At 46.6% G+C, this 21128-nt stretch overlaps 1 protein-coding gene and 1 long non-coding RNA gene across 6 annotated transcripts in view; one reads left to right on the top strand and one right to left on the bottom strand.

Annotated features, from left to right (window-relative positions):
- Nucleotides 1-1454: 1454 nt before the first annotated feature.
- Nucleotides 1455-11284, bottom strand: LOC111932587 (uncharacterized). Its single transcript, XR_002866230.2, has 3 exons — nt 10853-11284; nt 10065-10263; nt 1455-9077 (listed from the first exon to the last, which is right to left on the bottom strand). It is a non-coding gene; the product is annotated as an uncharacterized LOC111932587 (long non-coding RNA).
- Nucleotides 11285-11313: 29 nt separating this feature from the next.
- Nucleotides 11314-21128, top strand: part of RASAL2 (RAS protein activator like 2) — a 160837-nt gene continuing 151022 nt past the window's right edge. For 4 of the 5 annotated variants that reach the window (XM_086842942.1, XM_086842940.1, XM_086842939.1 and 1 more), the window contains exon 1: nt 11334-11554. In XM_086842942.1, the coding sequence (XP_086699068.1) occupies nt 11395-11554 (160 nt within the window). In that variant the 5' untranslated portion in view covers nt 11334-11394. Of the gene's footprint in view, nt 11555-21128 lie in introns of all 5 variants that reach the window. The other variant, XM_086842941.1, reaches the window with a different exon arrangement.

The following is a 21128-nucleotide window of genomic DNA, read 5'->3' as shown; positions in this document are numbered from 1 at the left end:
TCACTGTACTTTGTGGGGCTGCAGAGGAGGGAATGGGGCACCCCAAATGATCAGAAGCTTTGCTTTTGCAGTTTGAAAATCTCCTCTTCAGGAGGCTTGTCCCAGGATGAACACCAGAGCCTGCAGGAGGGAAGACTCCACCATCCTCTTGCCAGGGCAGTTTCTCATAAAGCTTTTACAATTAAAGCTGAGGAGTATCTTTGGAGTGCTCCAGCATGGTGGGGTGGGAGCAAACATCTTCAGTACTGGACTTGGGGGGAAAGCAAAGGAAGCCCTGGTTTGAGGCTGAGCTGCAGAGGGTGCTGAAGGGGAGAGATGAGTGATGGGGAAAAGAAGATGGGGAAAAAAGAAAGGATGCCCTGTTCCAGCTTAGTGGGACTTGAGAGGCAACAGGGTCACTGCAACTCCTCACAGTCCTGCTCCCAGAACAGCATCCCAGGGCACTGGGCATTGAGCACTGCCTGGTGCTTTCAATATTGGGTGAATATAAAAATGCTGGGTAAGTATTTAGAGTATCTAAGTAGATCTTTGCAGCTTCAGTGAACCACACCTGATGAAAACTTTGCAGAGGAGCATTTTGGCTTCCAAAGGCTTGATTTTTTAAAATTTTTATTTTTATTATTTTATTTTGTGAGAGAATGTGCCTTTGCAGAAGCCCGTGGTGGTTCCCAGCAGTAAAAAAGGGCTGCGTGCTGCCATCACAGTGTGTCATCACACCGATTTTCCCAGTGGGGAAACCAAACATTCAGGGGCCATGGGTTGAGTCAGAGCTTGCAGAGCCAGGGGATGAGAACCCCGATCTGCTGACTCTCCACCCCATAGTTTAACCACAACTTTGTCCCTTCCCCTTGGGGGATTTCACACTCCAAAGCTGCGCTGTCTTGCGCATGATTTTCGGAGAAAACTATTTTCAGAGAAAATAATGTTCTCCTTGGGCTGAAACTTCTTATAATAACTCTCTGTCCGGAAGGCGGATGGGAACGCATGTGGGGGAGGGATGATGAGACAAAAAATTTTGGGGGTGGAGAAATCAGTGTGGCTATTTGTTCCAGCCTAACAAATGAGGAAGACCACAGCACACCCAGCAGTTACTGCTCCACACAGCAGCTACCTGACACAGACCAGGCCTGGGGTTGGGTGTGGCAGTGCCAACGTGGCTGTCCAGCCCATGCCATGCCAGGTGTGGGGTGAACTTGGCTGGCTGATTGTTCTGGAGGCTGGCAGTGGTGATCACACCACCTGTGTGTCCTTATCTGTGAGCCAAGCAGCGCGTTTGCATGTGAGCACCCTTCTGTCTGGCACCTGGGATCAGGAAGAGAGTCAAATTCCTCTCATAAAATCCTGCAAGAGCTCTAAAGAGCAAAGTAACAGCAATGGGACTGAGAGAAAAGATCTGTGTCCTGATCAGTGCTCCAGCAGCAACTGAACGTGTGTGAGATTTTCTGTCTATCCCCTTTTTCCTTCTAGGATTAGCTCCAACAGGTGGTCCTTTAGTAGTTTAGGGAGGGAGTGCCTCTCTTACCAGGGTCGTGACCACTAGCCCTGGTGCCTTGTGGTGATGTGAAGGAGAAGGGAGCAGGCTCAAGCTGAGCGCTGATACCATTTTTAGATGGACCAGGTTGTTACTACACATCTTGCACAACCTGGATTAGAATCCTGCAAAAGGACCATGAACTGGCTCTTCTCTGGGTCAAGTGGATTTTAGAATATCAGCTATGGTCATAGAAGTGCTGAGACTACACTTTCATGGAAAATACAGAGGTGAGAGGGAAAAATACCCAATGAAGCTCTTGGATGCTCAGGAATTTCTCAGGCAAAAATCTGCACTCATGCACAGGAAGCCCTAAACATTTCAGACTGTCCCTGCAGAGAGGGCTGGGCACTGCACATCTGGGCAGTGGTGGCTTTTGGGAGCACTAGCTGTGGTCTGGGAGCTCAGGCTCCTGGAATTCAAGCTGTACATCTGCAGGGCAGCCACGGTGTGGGCTCGCTCTGTGTACGCTGTCCTTCACATCTGCCCTTGCCAGGATCAGCCCTTACCTGTGAGCTGGAGTGGACAACTTGAAAAGCCTTTTGCTGCACTTTGCCACAGGGAGTCTGTCAGCTCATTTCATCCATCAAATAAGCATACGGCCAGCAGTAATTGCTTCTTGTCTCTGCTGTACAGCCCTGATTAAAAACCAGGGGCACAGAACCAAGTGTCATTGCTGTGGTATTTTTCCATTCGCAGAGGAACAAATGCTGCTTCCCACCAGCTTCCAGCTTCCCTACCATTAGCAAGGAAGATCTCACCTGCCATGAAGGCAGATGTAACCAACTTGAACGTCTGTGAAGGACTGTGCCCCTGCCCAGGATCACTGTCTGGGGGACAGACTGGTGTTTCTTGGCCAGCAGTGTAGGAATCAGGATGATCAGCTCCAGCTTTGAAGCAGCTCAGATGCAATTGAAATGGATCCCTTGCAGAACCCTCCTGGCTTCTGCTGAACTACAACACAGATGGGTTCTGGCTCACTCCATGCAGCAAAAGCCACTTAATTACCGCAGCAGCTCAATTTATTTGTTTTGGATCATCTTTATTAGCCGTCACTTAAGCTTGTAATTAAGGGAAGAATAGGGGCTGTAAAAAGAGTAGCATCCTATGCTGCTGGTCTTCTCCCTGTGCTGCAGAAGCTGAGTGCTGCTCCAGTCTGCCCAACACCTTCAGAACTCTCTCCTCTCCTGTATGGATAGCACTGCTGTCACCTGTGCTCCAAATTGCCTGCTTTATTCCTGGAAAAGCATGGCTGTATTTTTTTCCTGGGACACTTTTAATTGACTTGGGTAGAATTACCTGATGCCCCAAACTCTATATAGGCACAGTGTGAGCAGCAGCTACCTCCTGGAGGGATTGCTGCTCATCTCTTCAAATAAATACCCAGGTAGGTTAGTACTCTCTCACCTAGTGGGAGTGACCATCAAAATCCTTGCAGAGACCCTGGCAGGAAAAACAAAGGCCTGAGGAGTGAGACCTGAGGCTCACATGGTAACCAAGGGAGGCCAGACCTTCTCCTCAGGAGAGAACACTGCTCAAAAACACAAAGCTACATCACTCTCTGATTGTGTCCTGTGCTTAAATCCTTGTGTTCAACAGAGGTGTAGCTGTTCAGGTGCTTCTTCTCAAGTGTTCTTCTGTGCTTTTCAGCCTGCCTCTGTACCAGTCCCAAATCTCCTTGCAATCCTACATCTTGATTACACTCCTAGGGCTGAAGGCTGCTGTGACCACACAGCCATGTTCCACCATTCCTGCGCTGAGGCTCAGTTTTCATTTATGCAGCCCAGTTCTGGATTCCAACATCTTGTTTTAAACATGGCCTGAACAACCACAAGCATCAGCAGAAAGCTTTCATGATCTCTGTGTTTTTAACAAGGACTGAAGTATCTCATCCATGCCACCGTGATGCCTGTCCCTGGAGTGGGACCAGCCATGGCCTTTGGGATAAGCTCTGCTCCCAGGAGGTTCACAGGTGAGTGGCAGGGATGCATCTCCAATCCAGCATCTTTGCAGGTGCCCTCTTAGTCAGATGCAAGGCTGGACTTGGCTTTGAGAGCTGGCAGCTCCAGTCAAGTACTTCTGTGTGGTCCAGGTGGAAATTCCCAAAACTATCCATCCCCTGTAAAACCAGGGGAAGCTCATGTTTGTGGTGCAAGGGAATTTGTATCAACTGTCAGGGTCTGCTCACGGGACAGGGGAGAAGGCTGGATGTTGTATTTGTGTGGGTGTGAGCAGTTACAAGCTCCAGAGCCGTGTTTTTCCTTTATTCAAACATCTCAAGGAACAACAGCTTGCTGGACTGGGAGGGGAGAGGAGGCGTTTGCTCCTCCTTTCTTCTGAGGAGTCAGCATCTCACAGTGCTCCATCACTCCTGCTTGCTGAAGGATCCTGTGGTAAATGTGGAAGTGCAGCGTGGAGAACCCGGGGCTGTACTTGTAATGAAGAGCCATCTCCAGGCTACACCAAACGAGGTTGTCTGTGTCCTGGTACAGCCTTTGTTTGCAAACAACAGCCTCTCTAGGTAACCACACAACAGAGCACAAGTGCCTATTTATTTGCATCTGCCTCTGCTCACAATAGTGAAGGAAGGGAACCCATCTGTTCAGGCAAGGGAGAACAAAAATACAGGGGGGGAAGTTGGTTACATTTGTAATACAAGACAGCCCAGAGAAAGAAGCCCATGATTCTAGAGATGCAGATAAATCTAGTGACTACTCTTTGCTCAAACTTCAAGCCAAGTCATCTAACTGGGACCCTGACAAGAAAAATAGAGACAAATAAATCATTCCTTCCATACTGGCCTCATTTCTTCCTCAAAGACAAAACCCAAACCTCTTTGGCTGAGTTACAGTCCAGTAACTGCAGCCTTTCACTGACCCCACGTCCATCCCACGACCTTTTCTGCACTGACTCATCACAGCATCTGTTGCTGTCACCTCCCCGGTGTCCTGGGGACCAGTTTAATCACAAAATAAAGGATCTGTTCAAAGGCTACATTTTTAAACACCAGTCCTGGGCTCCCTGAAGATGATCCAGCCCATGAAGAGAAAGCTGGCAGGTTTGTCACAGTCTTGCCTTTGCTTGTTAGAGTCAGTTGGAGAGTTTTACAGATCTGTTCTGAAGGTTGCTGGAGGCTGGTTATTTTGTTTTAAATTCAGGACAGCAGCAGACAGGCAGCTACTATTAAAAGGAGAAATGTTAAAAAAAAAAATAAAATAAAAAAAGTCATTTGGGCTTTAAAGCCAGCTGACTGCTTTTGACAGGCCGAAGGATTTTTTTATGTCTGGATATTCCTGACCTGCAAGGTGAGGGGATGTTGTCATGGAAGATGATTTGAGCAGCTCCAGCAGACAGAGAGGAACCTCCACCTTCTTTAACAAGGGTCCTGTGCTGACTTGTGAGAGCTTTTAATGAAACTTCAGGTACCCTGGCATGGCCACATCCAGCCATTCCTTGTTTCCAAAGAAAAGATCCAAAATCAGACCTTTCTATTCCAGCACCAGCCTTTCTTCATTTCCCTCCTCCCCAAATACTATGAGGAGGGAAAAAATTGCATTTAGTGCTGCATATGCCTTCAGATTTGCTTTTTATAAAGGGGTTGGGATGAAGGCACATATCACCCTAAGAACATCAAGCTGGAAGGATAAGGTGCTATTATGTCAGGCTGCTCCCTTAGTCTCCTCTGATTAGTTTTGCTTAGGTTGAGAGAATGTTTCTCAGCAATTACATAGAACTTGGCTGGTTTGGTGCACTTCTGACACATTTTACAAAAAATACTTGATGTGCCCCAAAAGGAGTGACTCAAATGAGGAAGAAAAACGTTTCTCAGTCAGAAAAGTCATGGAAGTGAAGAGCTCACAAGGGTTCAGTTGGTGACCCCTTGGCCCAAACTGTCCACAGCATCAGCAGGGTTTATATTTGGATGATGTTCTCCCAAGATTGAGTCATATTTCCTGCCTCGAGTTGCTCCAAAGGCTGGTGTTTTAGGCAGGGTCCACATTTCAGTCTGATTCATGCAATTGGCAGGAGTGGCCCTTTCTGCTGCTTTTGGGTGGACTTGGATTACCCAGAGCATATGAAAATTAGACCCAAGCTGAGTAAACAAATATTGATCTACTGAACCTCAGGTCACAGCTGAGAATAGTGTTCTGAAGGAGTACATGGAAGGGGCAGGATCACATCAGAAGGTATAAATGCAGGGTGAAATTCAATCCTGCTCCAGGGAGTTTGCAACCTTAGTACAATCAATAGGAGCATCAGAAAACGCTGGTCTCATTCTGGGTTACAAAACCCCCGTGTCTCTGAGCGGTTCCTCCTTTAGCAGCTGAGTGCAAGAAAACAATTAATGCAAAGTCCAGAGCTGCTGAAAAGAGGAGGGGAAGTGATGCTGAAATAGCTGTGTGTCAGGGGCTCTCAGAGGGTCGGGATGGGAGCAGAGGCACAGCCTGGTTAAGGGAAAAGCAGGGCAGTGGGATAGACTTGCTTGAGATGATTAATGCTGACCCACACCCCATCATCATCCAGGCTATGAGCGCTCCTTTCAGATGGCGGCTGCACTGCTGAATGTGCTACGTGGTAATTTTCCAGGTACTTGGCCATTTGACTTGAGGGGTTTTTTTAAACATGCTGGATGAGATGTGATGTCTTGTGAGCACTGGAGGGGAGGCAGCAGAGCGGATTTTTCCCACTGTGGTGAATTAAGTAGGACGTGCTGCCTTCCCAAGCAGACTCCCTGACCTTCCCGTGTCTCTGTAGGGTCACAGTTTATTTCCTAACACCTTAGAGAAAAGTCAGAATCAGCTGGTCTTTCCTCAATGGTCTGAGCTTTCCCCCAAAATCCACATTGTGATTTCGGAGAAAAATTCAGTCCATTGAGGTTGGTATACTCAGACCAATAAGGTTGACTCATTGCAGGGCTGATCCCTGACCAGCAAAGTCTCTGGATTTACCAAGAAAATGATTTTCCAGTCACAGGATGGTTTGGGTCAGAAGGGACTTTAAAGATCATCCAGTTTCCAGCAAACTGTCTAGTCAGATGGGTTTTCCCAGTTTTCCCCAGCAGGATACAAGGACAGGAGCAACCATCCATCACGGCACATCATCACCAGCCTGGCAGACAGCAAGCCCCAGGTGTGGAGGGGACAAGCTCTCACAAGCCCACATTTTTGGGCCTGGTTCCTGTTTCATGTGGCAGCAGGTTGGCCTCAACCCGGGGACTGCCCCAACAGAGCAGGACACGGCAGCTTGAAAGGGACTGTCGGGAGAAGAACAGCTGAGAGCCACAACGATCCTGGCGCGTGTATAAATAGAGACAGAGCTGTTATCCTGATGAAATGAGACCAGATGTTTCTCCCAAATCCCTCTTCTCTGCTAGTGAAAATTATAGTTTTAGTTACAGCAGGGCAAAGCAGGCAGCAAAATATTTTAGAGCAACTAATGTTGAGAAGTCAAAGGGGCAAAATGCCTCACTGGGGTAGGGGTACCATGCCCTGTGATGCTGCAGGGACGGATCGGGCATGGTCAGAGTGGGAAGCAGAGGAGTCCCTCGCTGTCTTTGTTCTATTTTTCTGCTTCCCATCCCAGTATTAATGGGCTGAGTTCTAAAGCCCATGCTGCGGCCGCTTTTGTGAGGTAGAGATTCAGTGTCAGCACATGTATCCTGGAGGCAGTTGGCACGAGATGAAGGAGGGACGGCAGCAGCAGTTAAAACTGGGCCTTGGCTCTTTAATATTTAACTTTCCCCAGTGCTGGGGGTTTTTTTTAATCAGTTTGCGCATTATCTGCCATCCCCGTTCAAAGAGGGTTTTAGCACAGAGATTTCAGTGCTTAATCCCAGGGGCAGGGAAAGCGGAAGAGTCTCTCTGAAGGTTCCAGGGCTCAATCTGGCCTCAATTACACCAGCCTAAATCAGCAAAGAGTGGCCACTACGGACGTGGCTGTGACCGCTGCAGGTAACAAAATTAGGGGTCGGTCCTGTACCTCACCAGGAGATGCCTCTGCTCCCTAAGGCTCCATCTGTGATGGAGTTGCCAGGAGGATATAAACATTGTCAGACTGCCTCAGAATAAACCTCCACTTCGGGCAACAACTAGGGCCTGGCTTTGGCCAGCTGCAGATGCTTAGGAAGGGATATTGGAAGAGGGAGAGTATAAAGTGATCCTTCCTCTGGCATTTCCTCCCAGCTCCTGGTAATCAGCAGTTGAGGGACTTCCTAAGCCGGAGGTTGCATGAATTTGTGTAATCCCTGTTGTTTTTTTTCTCATTCATTTATACTTTTGGCCTCCATGACATCCTGTGGCAATAAGTTCCACAATATAATTATGTGTTGTGTGCAAAAGTACTTCCTTTCGTCTGCTTCAGACCTGGCTCCTGAACATTTCTCTCCATGTTCTTGTGTTGTGAAGAAAAGGGAAAAAGAATTCCACGTCCATACCAGACCTCTCTTGACCTCTTCAGATTTCTCTGTCTTTACTTGCCCCAAGGTTTTGTTCTTCCAAACTGGAGTCTCCTTGTTTTTCTAGTCTTTCCTCCTCATATGGTATCTATCCCATCACTTCCACTGTCCTTACCGCCCTCCTCCACGTCTCTTCTCATTTTCTTATTGCCTTTTTACTTCTGAGATAAGATCACTGAAGTGAGACTTGCTCACTTCTGAAGACATGAATTTATTCTCCTGGAAGAAGGTCAGCTCAAAAGCTTTCTTTTCTCAAGTCACACTGGTGTACTTTGATTTCTTTTCTTCCACAACACCTACAGAAGTCTCGGGCTTAATGAAAATACACGTGCAGCTCTCTTCAAATAATTGGATTTAACCTACTCTGAGCAAACCCCCAGCCCTAATTTAACTAGAACTTGTGGGTTGAAATGACATCCACAAGTAGATCAACTAATGGGGCTGGTTTGCACGAAGGGCATTTCATGCATGTGCTTATATTACAGTTCATTTATGCCTTCACAAATCCCTTGAGCACTGCTGGTGGAGAAGACCCCCAGCCAGAACAGCTGAACTGGTGAGCGTGAAACTTGGGAGTCTCTGATTTCCAGGACATCTTTATTTATAAAATATGTCTATTTTTGCTCCTGTCATGCCAGCAAAACCAGCCTTCCTATTTTAGTCATCCCTGCTCTTTATTACTGTTTATGTTGCCCCAAACCCCACGAATAAAGACTGGAGAATGGATTTTGTCTTCTGCTGCCATGTGAATTTCAGAAACCACACTAGCCAGTCCTTCCAGACCTTGCAGTTAGGATGGCTTGATCATACTTGCAGATACAACCAGTCCCCGCTTGATGGGAACCAGTTGCTGCTGTCCTGCGCCGTTCCTGCGTAAACGTCGTCCCAGGATTGTGCGGCAGCTTTTTTTAAACTCCACTTTTGGCAGAAGCTTAGCAGCCACATCCTTCCCTCACAACACACCAGCTCCTCTTGTGCTTCTCAAAGCAGCTTCATCCCCCTTTCCTCCTGTGTCCGCTTGTGCGAGTTTCCTGCAGCAGGGAAAGAGCCCGGGCTCGTGTGAGGGATGGGAGGCTGGTGGCAAGAAGGGGGCTGTGGAGAGAGCAGGAGGGGAAAACCTTGAGGAGTTTATTGGATTGTGGCCACTAAATGATAAGCTAGGAGAATATGTACATTTTATATTATCAGGAGCATTGGGAATGAGCCGGGGTAGAGAGCATGTAGGAGGGAAAAACTGCTTTTCCTACTGCTTTACGGTATTATTATGGTAATTTATGCAGATGTCTGCTCTGGAAGGAGTATCCTGCACAACCTCAACTCCCAGAACTTTGGAAACCATGCTGCAGAACATGTTTTAGAGTGGGAAGAAGCAAGGAAATGTTACTGGGTGTCCCAGCTGTACTTCTTCTGTGCAGAATCACCCCTGTCACAGTGGTGGAGGGTCAAATCCTCACCAGATTTCATCCTGGTTTAACTCTTCCTGATTAAGAGGGTAGTTTTAAAATCCTTTTTTCCCAAAGAATTGAAGCTGACACCATTAAACTCACTGGATCTTTCTTACCCCTGGTCCTGTCTCTCACCTCCAACAACCTCAGGAAGTGTCAAACTCACTGGTTTGTTTTAAACAAAACAAACAGAGGGATAAAGGTCCAAGAGCTAATCCTGGCGCAGTGAGATCCTACAAGCCTCTTCACTGAGGGTGCCCAGCCTCTGCCAGATATCAGGTATGAATCTGTAGGAAACTGGACTACACCTGTTCTGTGATTTGCCAATCACAAAACAACCTAACACTTGGAAGAAGGAGGTTTCTTCATTTTCCAGCTCAGCCTGGAAATTGCAGCAGGGTGCATACACCCACCATGGCAGAACTCATCCTGCTCTCTCCCAACTGTGCAGAGAGTGACCCAATTGTAGGGCAAGATTCAGGTCAAGCTCTCAGTCGAGCATGAGACAGAAACTCACAGAAATGAGGTTTCATCAATTAATCATGAGGCTGGCAGGACTTTTTCCTCCATTGAAACAGTTAATGCAGCTTCCATTGCAGACACAACTATATGGTGTAAGGGAACTCAAACTCACTTGGAAACTCACTGCCACTTTGCAAGTCCTCAGCTCCCAAGAGGAGTTTTTGGGAACTCCTAGGACAAACCTTCATGTTTCAGCAAAGGATCAGGACTTGTCAAGCTGCAGAGCTCTGAGAGTTACGGTCCTTTCTTTCTAAGTGAAGTTGCTGTTCTTCAGACACAACTTGCCGTGTAAATCCTCTTATTCTGCTCTGCTGCAAAACAAAACAAGATGACAGAAATGTGGCTAGAAGGTGTGGGAGCTGTTATCTACTTTAAAGCAGCTTTATGGCAGCATAACTGCTACAAGTCCACACTAAATCAACTGTCCTTTCAATAAAGAAAAAATTGTTAGTGCCTGTAATTTGTGTACAGAGGTGAGCCCTTGGAAACAGCCTGTGGTAATGGAGATAATCACTGGATCTGAGTGCTTGGGTGAACCCAGACACTTCACATTGATCATGGACAGGCTCAAACTCAGTCCAAGAGATTACAGGGATGGAACCCAAAGTAAGCTGAACCTCTTTGCCCACATCCCCTGAAAACTCAAGTCACAATGCCATGATTTAAAAGACGCTGAAGGATGCATGCTTTATTCACAGCTGTTCTATTCTAGACTTTTAAATAACAGATGCGTACCTTAAGAACCGGGAAATTCACCAAAATACGAAAGGGAAATAGAAAACTGAAATATGGTGTACTGGGGGAGACCGTCAGGGCAAACCAGCCTGCAAATCCCCTAAATGAAATGCACTTAATCAAGCCAGTTGTCCTCCTTTCCCTGCAGCACAACTCCTCGTATACCTGAGAGAAACTGTGCGAGTGCATGAAAGATTTATCAGTCTCGGTCCGGCGCAGGTCTGAGCCTGGGGAACCCCACGGCAGCCGCTGTTCGAGGCCAAACCCATCACCCTCGCGTTACTGGGAGAACGGGCCGCTGTGGGAGGCATGCGGCCGCAGCCGGATTATCCCCATTTGGATTTCTTCGGGACGCCTCTCCCCGGCCGCGACTCCCCTTCCCCGCCGCTCTCCCGGCACGGCTGAGGGGAGGAACCATCCCGAGTCCCCCCCGGGGCAGCCACACGAAGCCCCGCAGCGAGGCGGCCCCAGGGGCCGCGGAAACGGCCGGCGGCGGCTCCGAGGGCAGAGGGGCAGAGCCGGCGGCCATCGCCCGCCTCTCCCTCAGGCCAGGGGCGGGCAGGGGCGGGGCGCGGCGGCTCCGCCCGCGCTGACGCTGAGGGCGGGGAAGGGCGGGCCGGGGGAGGGAGGGATGGAGCCGCACTGAGGCGAAGCGGGGCCGGGGCGCAGCGCAGGCGGCGGCGGCGCCTCCTCGTCCCCACGGCAGCATGGAGGCGGCCGCGGGAGCGGCGGCAGAGCCGGCGGCATGGGCGGCAGAGCCCTTCGCGGAGCCGGAGCCGGGCTCGGAGGAGCTGGAGGCGGGCGGCGCGCTGGACCGCGTCCTGCGGGAGTCGGTCTGCCAGCAGCAGGGCTGGGTCCGCGTCTACGGTGAGGGGCGCCGGGGCGGGGAGCGGCGGAAAACTTCCCGGCCCCAACTTCTTTCTCCCTTTCTTTCTCTCCCCGCTGCCGAAGCTCCCAGTTCCCCGCGGGTCCTCGCCTCCCCCCTCCCCGCCCCGTTCCCGGAGCCCCGGGCTCACCCCGCGCCACGCCTTCCCCTCTCCCGAGGTGCAGGATGCTCCGCTCTTGGAATCCGCGTCCAAAGCTTTTGTGTGCTTGGAGTCCCAGGATGTGTGCCCGGGATGCGGCTGCCGGCAGGGCTGAGCGCTCCCGGATCTAATTAGTATTAATGAGCTACTAAAGGCCTGGGAGGTGCTGATACGGTGGGTCCCGTCGCCCCAGACTTACTGGTCTGTGTTAAATTGACACCTTTATAATTTATGGAAACGATGTTAAGATCTTCAGCAATGCAGGACGAGGGGTTGTTTCCCCTTCTTTGTCAAACTCTCCCTGGTATGCAACCTTTTAAAATTAGCTTGATTTATGTGGTCGGGCCTCTGGTTTGTTTAGGCTCCCAGCTGAAGTGCAGTCGGATTTAATCTCTCTATCAGCACCTAAATAGTGGAAATTCTGCTTTATCTTTTCCTTGTCTCTCCCTCTTGTTTGTCTTGGTAATCTAAGGATAATTGCTCCCACGTTTCAGAGTGAGGAGCACTGCAGGCATTATTTTGTTTTCCCTCCTGTAACAAATTTGATGGTCCAGCCTTGAAAAGGCACCGGTTGTGGTGTGTGTACGTGTTACCTTTGTCTTTTATTATGATGGTTGTCCCCTCCCTGGATGTGTTCAAGGCCAGGTTGGATGGGGCTTGAAGCAGCCTGCTCTTCTGGAGGGTGTTTCTGCCCATGGCAGCGAGGTTGGAACAAAACCATCTTTAAGGTCCCTTCAAACCCAAACCATTCCATGTTTCTATGATTATGGAGAACCTGTAAAAGCACTTTTTTATTGGTACTTTTTAACGTGTCTCATGCTGGTGATTGTCCCTCTCATCTTCCTCCCCTGTCCTGAATCCCAGTGAGATTCTCCAGGTTTTCACTGACCTGTAAAACTAGAAGCAAATGCTCTCTGTGTGTCATTGATCTGTTACTGGTTGTGTTATTCCTGAAACACAACGATGACATGAATAAGTTATATGCAACAACTCTGCTGCATGTCTTGGCTGATGGCAGGTAATTATTGTGAGTACCACCAGCCTGAGCCTTCGCACATATCAAATGAGGAAAACGAGGCTGCAGGTTTTCTGGAGAGCACGGTCACAAATAAACCTTTGTGTTTATTTTGGAAGCTTGAAAAGCTGGTGCAGTGGGATGAGGTTGTCTGTCTGCTTTCTGTCTGGTACGTCAATGAGCAAAGTTATACTTAGCACAATTAATTGTAATAGAAGTTTGGGATTTTTAGTAGTTTCCACTGTGTTTAGCTTGCTGCTTCTTGCCTACCTTGCTTTCGTTAATCCCAGCCTTGAGCTGAGACTCTAAAATGCAGCCTTATGCAAAAATATCTCTCTGCTCTTGTCAAAAGAAGTTCCAAAGAAAGCAGTTTGCCTTCGGATTGTTGAGAACACTTTCTAAAGGTAAAATGAGAATGTACTTAAGAAGAGGATGTCTGGCACCAGCCTATCTGATTGTTACCCAAGGTTGTGTCTTCCATGAGTGGAAGCAGGAATGTGGTTTCAAAATTAGCTACAGTGAGGAACATTGTACGTTGATAAAGTCGTATGTTGTGATGTGCTTGTAGTTTGACATTAATGTGTAGATAAATGGGGAAAAATCCACGGTGACAGGGCCTAGCCAGCTCACAGGCTATAAAAATCAGCACATAAAAATACATCTCGTAGCCCAAGGACAATAACTAATTATTTCTAGTCTGTGTTTAAAAACAACTCATTATCCCTCTCCCTCATAAAGAGTCTGATGTGGTAGTGTCTTCTCTCCTTCCCTAAGAAATTGCAATCGGATTAGCTAGTATTTGTTTGTTTCCTTCTGCCTATTAGCCTTTTTTTTTTTCCTTGCATGAGCACATCTGGAGAAGTTTGCGGACAATGAATCAAGCTGAAACTGTGCCATGTTTGTGCACAGCTAAATATGGGTTACAAACCTATGAGTGACAAGTGTTATTCATAGGATTAAAAGTAAAGCCTTGCACAGTTGTTTGAGGAACCACAGCAGCATAGCGAAAGAAAACAGGAGCAGAAAGCTTAGCCTTATTGTCTGTATTGTCTGATAAACAATGAGAACACTAACACTAATTATTTCACCATGAATGGCTGGGGGAGGGAAGGAATATCGAGCACATGAAAAGTGGAGAAGCTTTTTCTGGCACAGCAAAAAAATACAGCTTTTGATGTCGCTGCATTTCTTTTCTGCGTGTCTCTGTGATCATAAACTGCTGTCTTGGGGAGTAGTTCCAAATGAAAGGTGACTGTCTGAAAAGTGTCCCTAGTAGTGGGAAGATGTATTTTAAAGAAAAAGAGCTCAGCAGCCACTTAAAGACAGACAGCTGTTTGTTTCTGTGCGTCCCTACTTGGCTGTGGTGTGCCATCCACTTTGTCTCTGTCCAAGGAAGTAATTACTGCCATGAGGGGAACTGCTCTGGTTGCAGAGCCTTTAAAACTTCATCTGTTAGCACAGAGAAAAGAATTTAGCAGTAAAGTTCCATCACTGCTGGTCTCTGCGGCTTGCCAGCGGTATGACAGTGATGTGAATACAGTAGGACTTTACAATGTCTGGGATGTGATTTCAGTGTGACACTGAGGTCTTGTCTGACTTCACTACGAGATCTAAATCACAGTCTGGCTATTTTTGCATTTCCTGCCTTAGCTGCACTAGTTCCAAGGGTGGCTGTTTCATTCTGTGTTCTGGAGGTTCAGCAGCTTCTGCTTAAGTGAATTAGCCAGGACATTATCATGGAAATACAGTTTCCCTACCCATGGACGGAGTTTGAAATATAATTAGTTTCCTCTAACCTGATGTTTGAATAGTGGACAGGAGCAGCAGATTTGCTTGTCAGAGTGATAGGTTTAATTGCTCGTGAAACACAAATCATGTGAGTGCTGTTAGATGATGTTTCCAAGAACTGGTTTTGACACACAACTAATGTTTCTGTAAAAGATGTATCGACATGTGTTCTGGGTGACGGCTTCCATTCAGACTCATGGCATGTGTGCAAGGGGTAGGAGGGGGGAGGTGTTTTGCCTGGATTAATACTGTGTTGGGTTTTTTTTCTTTTTCCTCTCTCTAAAAGTGATAACTGACTTTTGAAAGCACCCACCCATGTTTCAAGGTCTTTTTCTCTGCTCTTTGAAACAGGTTTTGTGAGGAGGAGGCCGGGCAATAACTGTGAATAAGACAGCATTTTCAGTGCTAGCTGTGGAAACAGAGCAATTACATTGCCTGGTGTGGCTGACTGAACATCCATGGATTTTGCAGGAATGAATTCCAAAGCCAGCATCACAGCATTGGTGTTAAATGTTGCATGTGATGGGGGTAGAATCGGTTTTTGCCTGATGTACAGTCTGTGTCTAAACAGGTTGCAAACTTCTGTGGCGGCATTGTCAGATTCATTGATGATGTGCCTGCTCTAAGCTCCTGTGCTAAAATTGCAAAAAAAGGGCTGCTGAAATATGCAAAAAATAGCACAGGGAAGAGTCTGTTCTTGACTGCTCATCCTGTGAACAGACATTGTTGCTCTGGGGCCTTATCTGGACTAGGAAATGTCTTTCTCTTTTAGCAGCAGTGCTAAAAGATGATGGTAGTTGTACAAACTCAACTGCAGATAGGATGTGGACTCTTTCATCACCTTGTCCTCTAATCCTGTGGCAGTCTGGAGACATTCCTGGCTGCTGGAATGACCCTCCTAGCCCCCTGCTCTCCTGGCAGAAGAAGGCTCTTCAAGCACAGGCTAGTGGGGCTCCGTGCCTTTTAATGGATATCAATCTGCAAATAGAGCTTGGCTGGCCCTAACTCCAGAAAAAGCCCTAGACCCTGTGCAACCAGACAGAAACATCTCTTGGCTGCCTCAAACCTGAGCTCCAGGCTTTTAAGAATTGGCCCTCAGAAAATACCAGACTCATGCTCAGGACTGAAGCCACGGTAATGTACGTGGTGTCATGCGGAGATTAAAAAATAGCTGTGGCTTGGGCACTGAGCAGAAGCATCTCCTAATCATGTGAAATTCAGTTCAAAAGCCCAATTTCTGTGAGTTATCCATTCCAGCAGTTCGTTGTCTGCCTTGCTCAGCTCTTTTATATCAGTGATTTCAACTCTTTTCTGAGGGGTTTCTGTCTCTTTGCAGCCTGCCTCACTATGACTTTGTAAGTAGCTTTATATCTACCTTTTCTTTTTATATTCTTGTTTTATTCCACTGTTTGCAGTCACATCTGAAAACGCCAAGATTATCAGTATCCAAACCGTCTTGCTTTGGATGAGTACCAACAGGCTTTGGTGACGAGTAGCATCTTGCTGTCAGCAGATCCTTTCCTTCCAGCCCTGCTCAGGCTGCTGGCCGGCTTTTTTGCCGATTTGGGGATGGGGAGTGTGAGCCGCCACCCTCCGTGCCCGGGGTCCCGGCTGCCCCCGGCCTCCAGCCGAGCCCGAGGAGGTCCCAGCAGGTGGCGGCATCTTCATTGCGGTGCTGCAGGACCTGGTGAGGATGCCCGAAACGCGCGGGGGGGAATCCCGTCCTCTCCGCTCCCAAACCTTCTCGCTTACCTCCATGAGCTCAGTTACGAAGTACTCTAGAGGCCGTCTAACAGGGGACAGGTGGGAACGGTGCAGTTCATGTAAAAACAAAAGGAAAAACCCCTCGTAGCCAGGCAGCGAGGCAGTCTGATAGGTGAGATGGCTGTTGCTGGGGGTTTTCTCCTCCTTGAGACATGTGCAGATAGTCAGCTGGGCTGGGGTTTGCAAACTGCTGCCTTTCTGAGTGCGTATGGAGCTGCAGTTCCTTGCAGGAGAGCATTTGCTTTTAGGAAGGATTTAACAGGAGAGAAGGTGAAGGTGCAGGTGAGATCCTTGGAAAGCTGAAAGGGAGCTGCACGGCATCTGTGCAGCCAGGCTTGTGTTGGAAAGGAGAGAAGGTCAGTGTTCACGAGCATTTCTTTCCCTTCTGATCAATAGGCTTATTTTTAACTCGCCCAGAAAGTTGGTGCAAAAGCAGGCTTGGAAGATAAACCTTGTTGGGCCGGGAAATGTCATTTCCTGAGTATTTGGACAATGCCTGCTGTGGTGATATTTGACCTTATCGTAGCCTTCAGGTACCGAATGAGGGACAGACGTTGAATGCCGACAGCATAAAGCTTTTGTTAGTTTTATTGAGATAATAAGTAACAATGAATTTTAGTTGGAGCTGCATTGTAAAAGGCAGAGTTTAATCAAAACCAAGGTTTTAAGTGACCGCATTTGCTACAGATGAAAAACAGTCGAGTGTGCTGTGGGCAGAAATGCTGCTTTCCCTTGCCAGCCAGCAGCAGGGAATATCAAAAATGAGTGAAGTGCTCTTACAGGTGATCTGCTCATGCCTGCTCTGTGACAGCTCCTCTAATAGCCCTTTTTAACTCCTGGGAATTCTTGCAAGCATGCAGGGGGTGAATTACAGATCCTCTCTGCTCATTCTCCTGTGTGTTGGCAGAGGTGACACGGAGTGGAGCTGAGGGCTGGACACAGCCTGCTTTCTCCTTGTTTGCTTTACTCCAAAATCTTATTGCAGAATCAGCCCTTTGGAATTAAAACTGTTTGCTTTTCCTCTTTTTAAGAAACACTGACAAGAATTTATACATAAATGAAGTTTTATTTTTATTTTTCAGGAGTTTTTAGCTGGACTCCTTCAGCTGGCTGTGTTGATGCAAGTGTTGCCTAGGTTACTAATTTATTAAGTCACTTAAATATTTGGAGGCGTCAACAATACTAGAGTATGCTGGGGAAAATGAGGATGACATTATTTTAAAACACTGGTTTCCTGATTCCTGTATTTCAGTCACACGATTTATCTCTGGCTGAACATTTTCATGTGGTGCTGTTTCCTATTTTTAAACAATAGGGGAAAAAGAAGGGAAGATAAGAAGAGCATAACTGTGACCTGTTGACTTATTATGAGATCATGGATTCCTTTTAACTGATATTTATAGATTTTCATAAAAAATAGCTGAGATTTCAGTATTTTCTGACATATATGCTTGTTTAGCCTCAGGGTCAGAAGTTAAGCTCTCATCTGAATTCTTTCGAAATCCTCAGTGAAGACACATAGTAATCATGAAAATACAAATTGTATCTGCAAGGAAAGTAACCAAGGGAAAAGAAATATTGCTGCATTTTGGTTTGTAAAATTCCCTCAAAGCCCTTTGTGTGTTTTGACACCCTTCTATCTCAGAAAGCCTTTATAAAGGGAAATAGCATTTATTAATTCTCTTTAATAGGGTTTTGAAAGGTTGCAAAAATATAGAAAGGCTCTCCTCCAAGAGTCGGGACTATTTTTAATTGTAAAGCAAGCTGGAGCAGTGCAAGTAATGAGCTCTTGGAGGTGAAGGGGTCTTTGCACTTAAGTAAATGTAAAACCAAGTCCTGGATTTAGATCCTTTATTATCTAAGGGGATTTTTTTTTTCTTCCGACTGGGAATACCCCATTAGAAATTAGCTCTTAGACTTCGAGCACTGGCAGGCACTTAGTTAAACACATTAATTCTGCAAACTGTGGGAAAACGACACCCATTTCAGCAGATGTGCGATGCGTCTGGTGTAGATTTGCATAAGAATGCATATGCTTCTCTGTGAGTTTCTGGCTTGATTAAAACTTGCAGGCACCTTTTCTCTTCCTCTAGTGCTGTGTCTGCATTCTTGGGTATTAATGGTTTAATTGAAAATACCCTGTTGTTTTCTGCCTTAAGATAATTCATTTTATTTACACAGTGCTGCACTGTAGATGCGTTTGGTGCCATATAGACAGAGGCTGCTTTGCTTGTCTTTTGGAATTTGTAGCCAGGACCAGAGAATAAAGGACATAGCAAACATGAAAAATGGCAAATGTGTTTGAAAGTGGATGGAGGATTACACGGTGCAGTATCAGGAGCTGGGAGGGGATTGTGTGTATTCAGTCCCGGCTTCCAAGGAGGTGTGGGAATGGAAATCGGTACTGTGATGAGAGGAAGAGACGTGTTGAGGAATCTGTGACTAAAAATGATCTCAGACTTAATCCCCTCCCAGTGTTAGGCTTTCACAGTAACAGTCCAAGAGATTCAGCAGAACCTTTTCACCTCAGTCCTGTTATCAATGTGGATGGCATGAAAAGAGTGTGGAAAATTCCTTCAGGTAGACCGTAGGTACTGTAGCATTCAATCTGAGAAAGCTTTGTTAGCTCTGGTAGCAGGGAATTGAAGCAAGGTACTGGGAGGCAGGATGTTGAAAAAGAGGAGGATTAGTTGGATTTTGACTTGAAATTTCCAACAAGGCAACAAAACTTCCTAGGAATAAATATTTTGTGTCCATTGTATCCACATAATGTGATGTAACAAATGCTGGACGCCCACTACCACCTTCTAGGGCTTCAAGAGGAGATGTTTTGTGTCAGGAAAGGGAGGAAACTTAAAGCAGTGGGGTCTGTGGGATGGGCACAGGATGGCTGTGAGCCAGACTGCACCAACAACAGCTTCATGCCCTCCTGTGAGAGCTCTGATGATCCCCAGCTCTGGAAAAGCAGTCCTCAGGGTTAGGCTGAGGAGCTGGAAGGCCTGGAAATTTATGACACATCTGCTTTTTGGGAGATCCCTCAGAGAGAAACTCTTAGTTACTACATAGAAATATAACAGCGTAATTAAGTTTCTCCTCTTGGGATATACATCATCGTTAGCTAGAGAGGGGTTGTGGAGGAAATATAAATGGGTTTGGCACTTCTGGAGGGATTTCTACTCCACATTTGATACTTGCGTGACAGAGTTAAAAACCTGCTTGCTTTTTTCAGGATCTCATTACTTGAGTCAGTGGATTGGCCTTAGATAAGCAGAGGTAATTCACACCCTCATTTAGCTGACTCTTTAGTGCACTGATACTGGCCTCAACAAGATAGGGGACAGATGCTGCACTACTCAGCACAGTGTGTGCTACAAGGGTTCCAGGAAAATGTGTGCAAAGCAGCAGTGCCTGGGAGGGCTGAATGCAGTCCTTGAATCTCATTTAGAAATTAAATGATCGCTTTGCTTCAGTTTTCTGTTCCATTTTGTCTTGACAAATGGTGACTGCTTTATTAACAATTCCATCAGGGTTAAAGGAGGAAGGATCAGTTTCACTTATTTACACCATTCATTGCCTTGCTGTGTGAGTGCATCGAAAGCATTAATGGTTTTATTTGAGAGGGCTGCTCTGAGCTGAGAAGGTGAGGAAATGAGGCACAAATAGGTCAGATAACTTGTCCAAGGACAAAAAAGAAACTTGGCAACAGAAGCCAAATCTTCTGAGACACATACAGTGCTTTGCTTGCATGCCTTGGGTTGCACTGCTTTGTGTTTTGGGTGCCTCTAAGCCTGCTGCTTTACTTGGATCCTCTGTAACTATTAATAGTCTTCTCAAATACCCTATTAGCTGTCAGATCTGTAGGTCAGCAGGGCAAGATGCTCTCAGAAGGGTTGGACTTTCATTCAGGTGATTACATCTGCTTGCTCCTTTTATTTTATTTTATTTGTTGTTGTTGTTTTTACTTCCCAAAAAGCCAAAGATAAATTTTTGTTTACCTTCAAAATGGAATCAACTGGTCTCATTACAGTGATACCAGACTGGATCACTGCTATGAAGGTGTTGACTAGCCTGTAATTTGTAAACAGGACAGGTTAGTGCCTATATCATTAATTTCAGCTAGGTAACTCTTCACTGCTAACTGGGAGAAGAAAATCTATCACAGATCAAAACTGGAAGACCATAGAACAATGGTTAAACCACTTTGAGCTCCAACATCCTTCCCGTGGCATTCGGAACCCGATGCCAGTGAGTAGCACAAGTTTGGTTGGCTTTTTTTTATCCACAGTAGTTTTCCATGTTAGGTATTTTATCCTAGGAGTACAGTACAGTTCAGTGCAGGCTCTAAGAAAGGAGACAAAATGCTTCCTGAAAAGATGTTTATTTACATGATGAGGTTATACCTCAAGCTGTACAGACAAGCTGCTGCCTTTGCTGCGTTTCCTACTCGCTTAAATATACTGGAACACGTACATCACGCACCAAAAACAATGTGCTCACACTCACTAGGAAATCATTAGACTTCCTCATCAAATAATACTAAGTATTTCCTATTTTGAGGTATGTTTCTGTAATTATTTTCCATCTTTTTTTTTTTTTGTTGAGGGTGGTGGGTAGTTGATAGGTATCCTGGAAAATAAGAAGTCAGGAAAGAAACCAACATCCTTCTAAACCAGGTTTGAGAAGATTTATTTTCTAAATGGCACTGGTTTATGGGGTCCCTTTCTCTCTTGCTTTCTGGCAGCACTTGCTTGGGATGTCAGTGAGGTGTGGGTGATTGATTACCCCGTTGAAAGGATTTCATGGGGTCCTTCCTTAACTCCTTCCATTAGCTATGGCCTTGCTCACTGAA

This window comes from Cyanistes caeruleus, chromosome 9, assembly GCF_971803275.1.
Source record: "Cyanistes caeruleus chromosome 9, bCyaCae1.hap1.1, whole genome shotgun sequence".
In the NCBI taxonomy this organism is placed as follows: Eukaryota; Metazoa; Chordata; class Aves; order Passeriformes; family Paridae; genus Cyanistes; species Cyanistes caeruleus.
The sequence above is the reverse complement of the archived record's forward strand: the minus strand, read 5'-3'. Positions and strand labels throughout refer to the sequence as shown.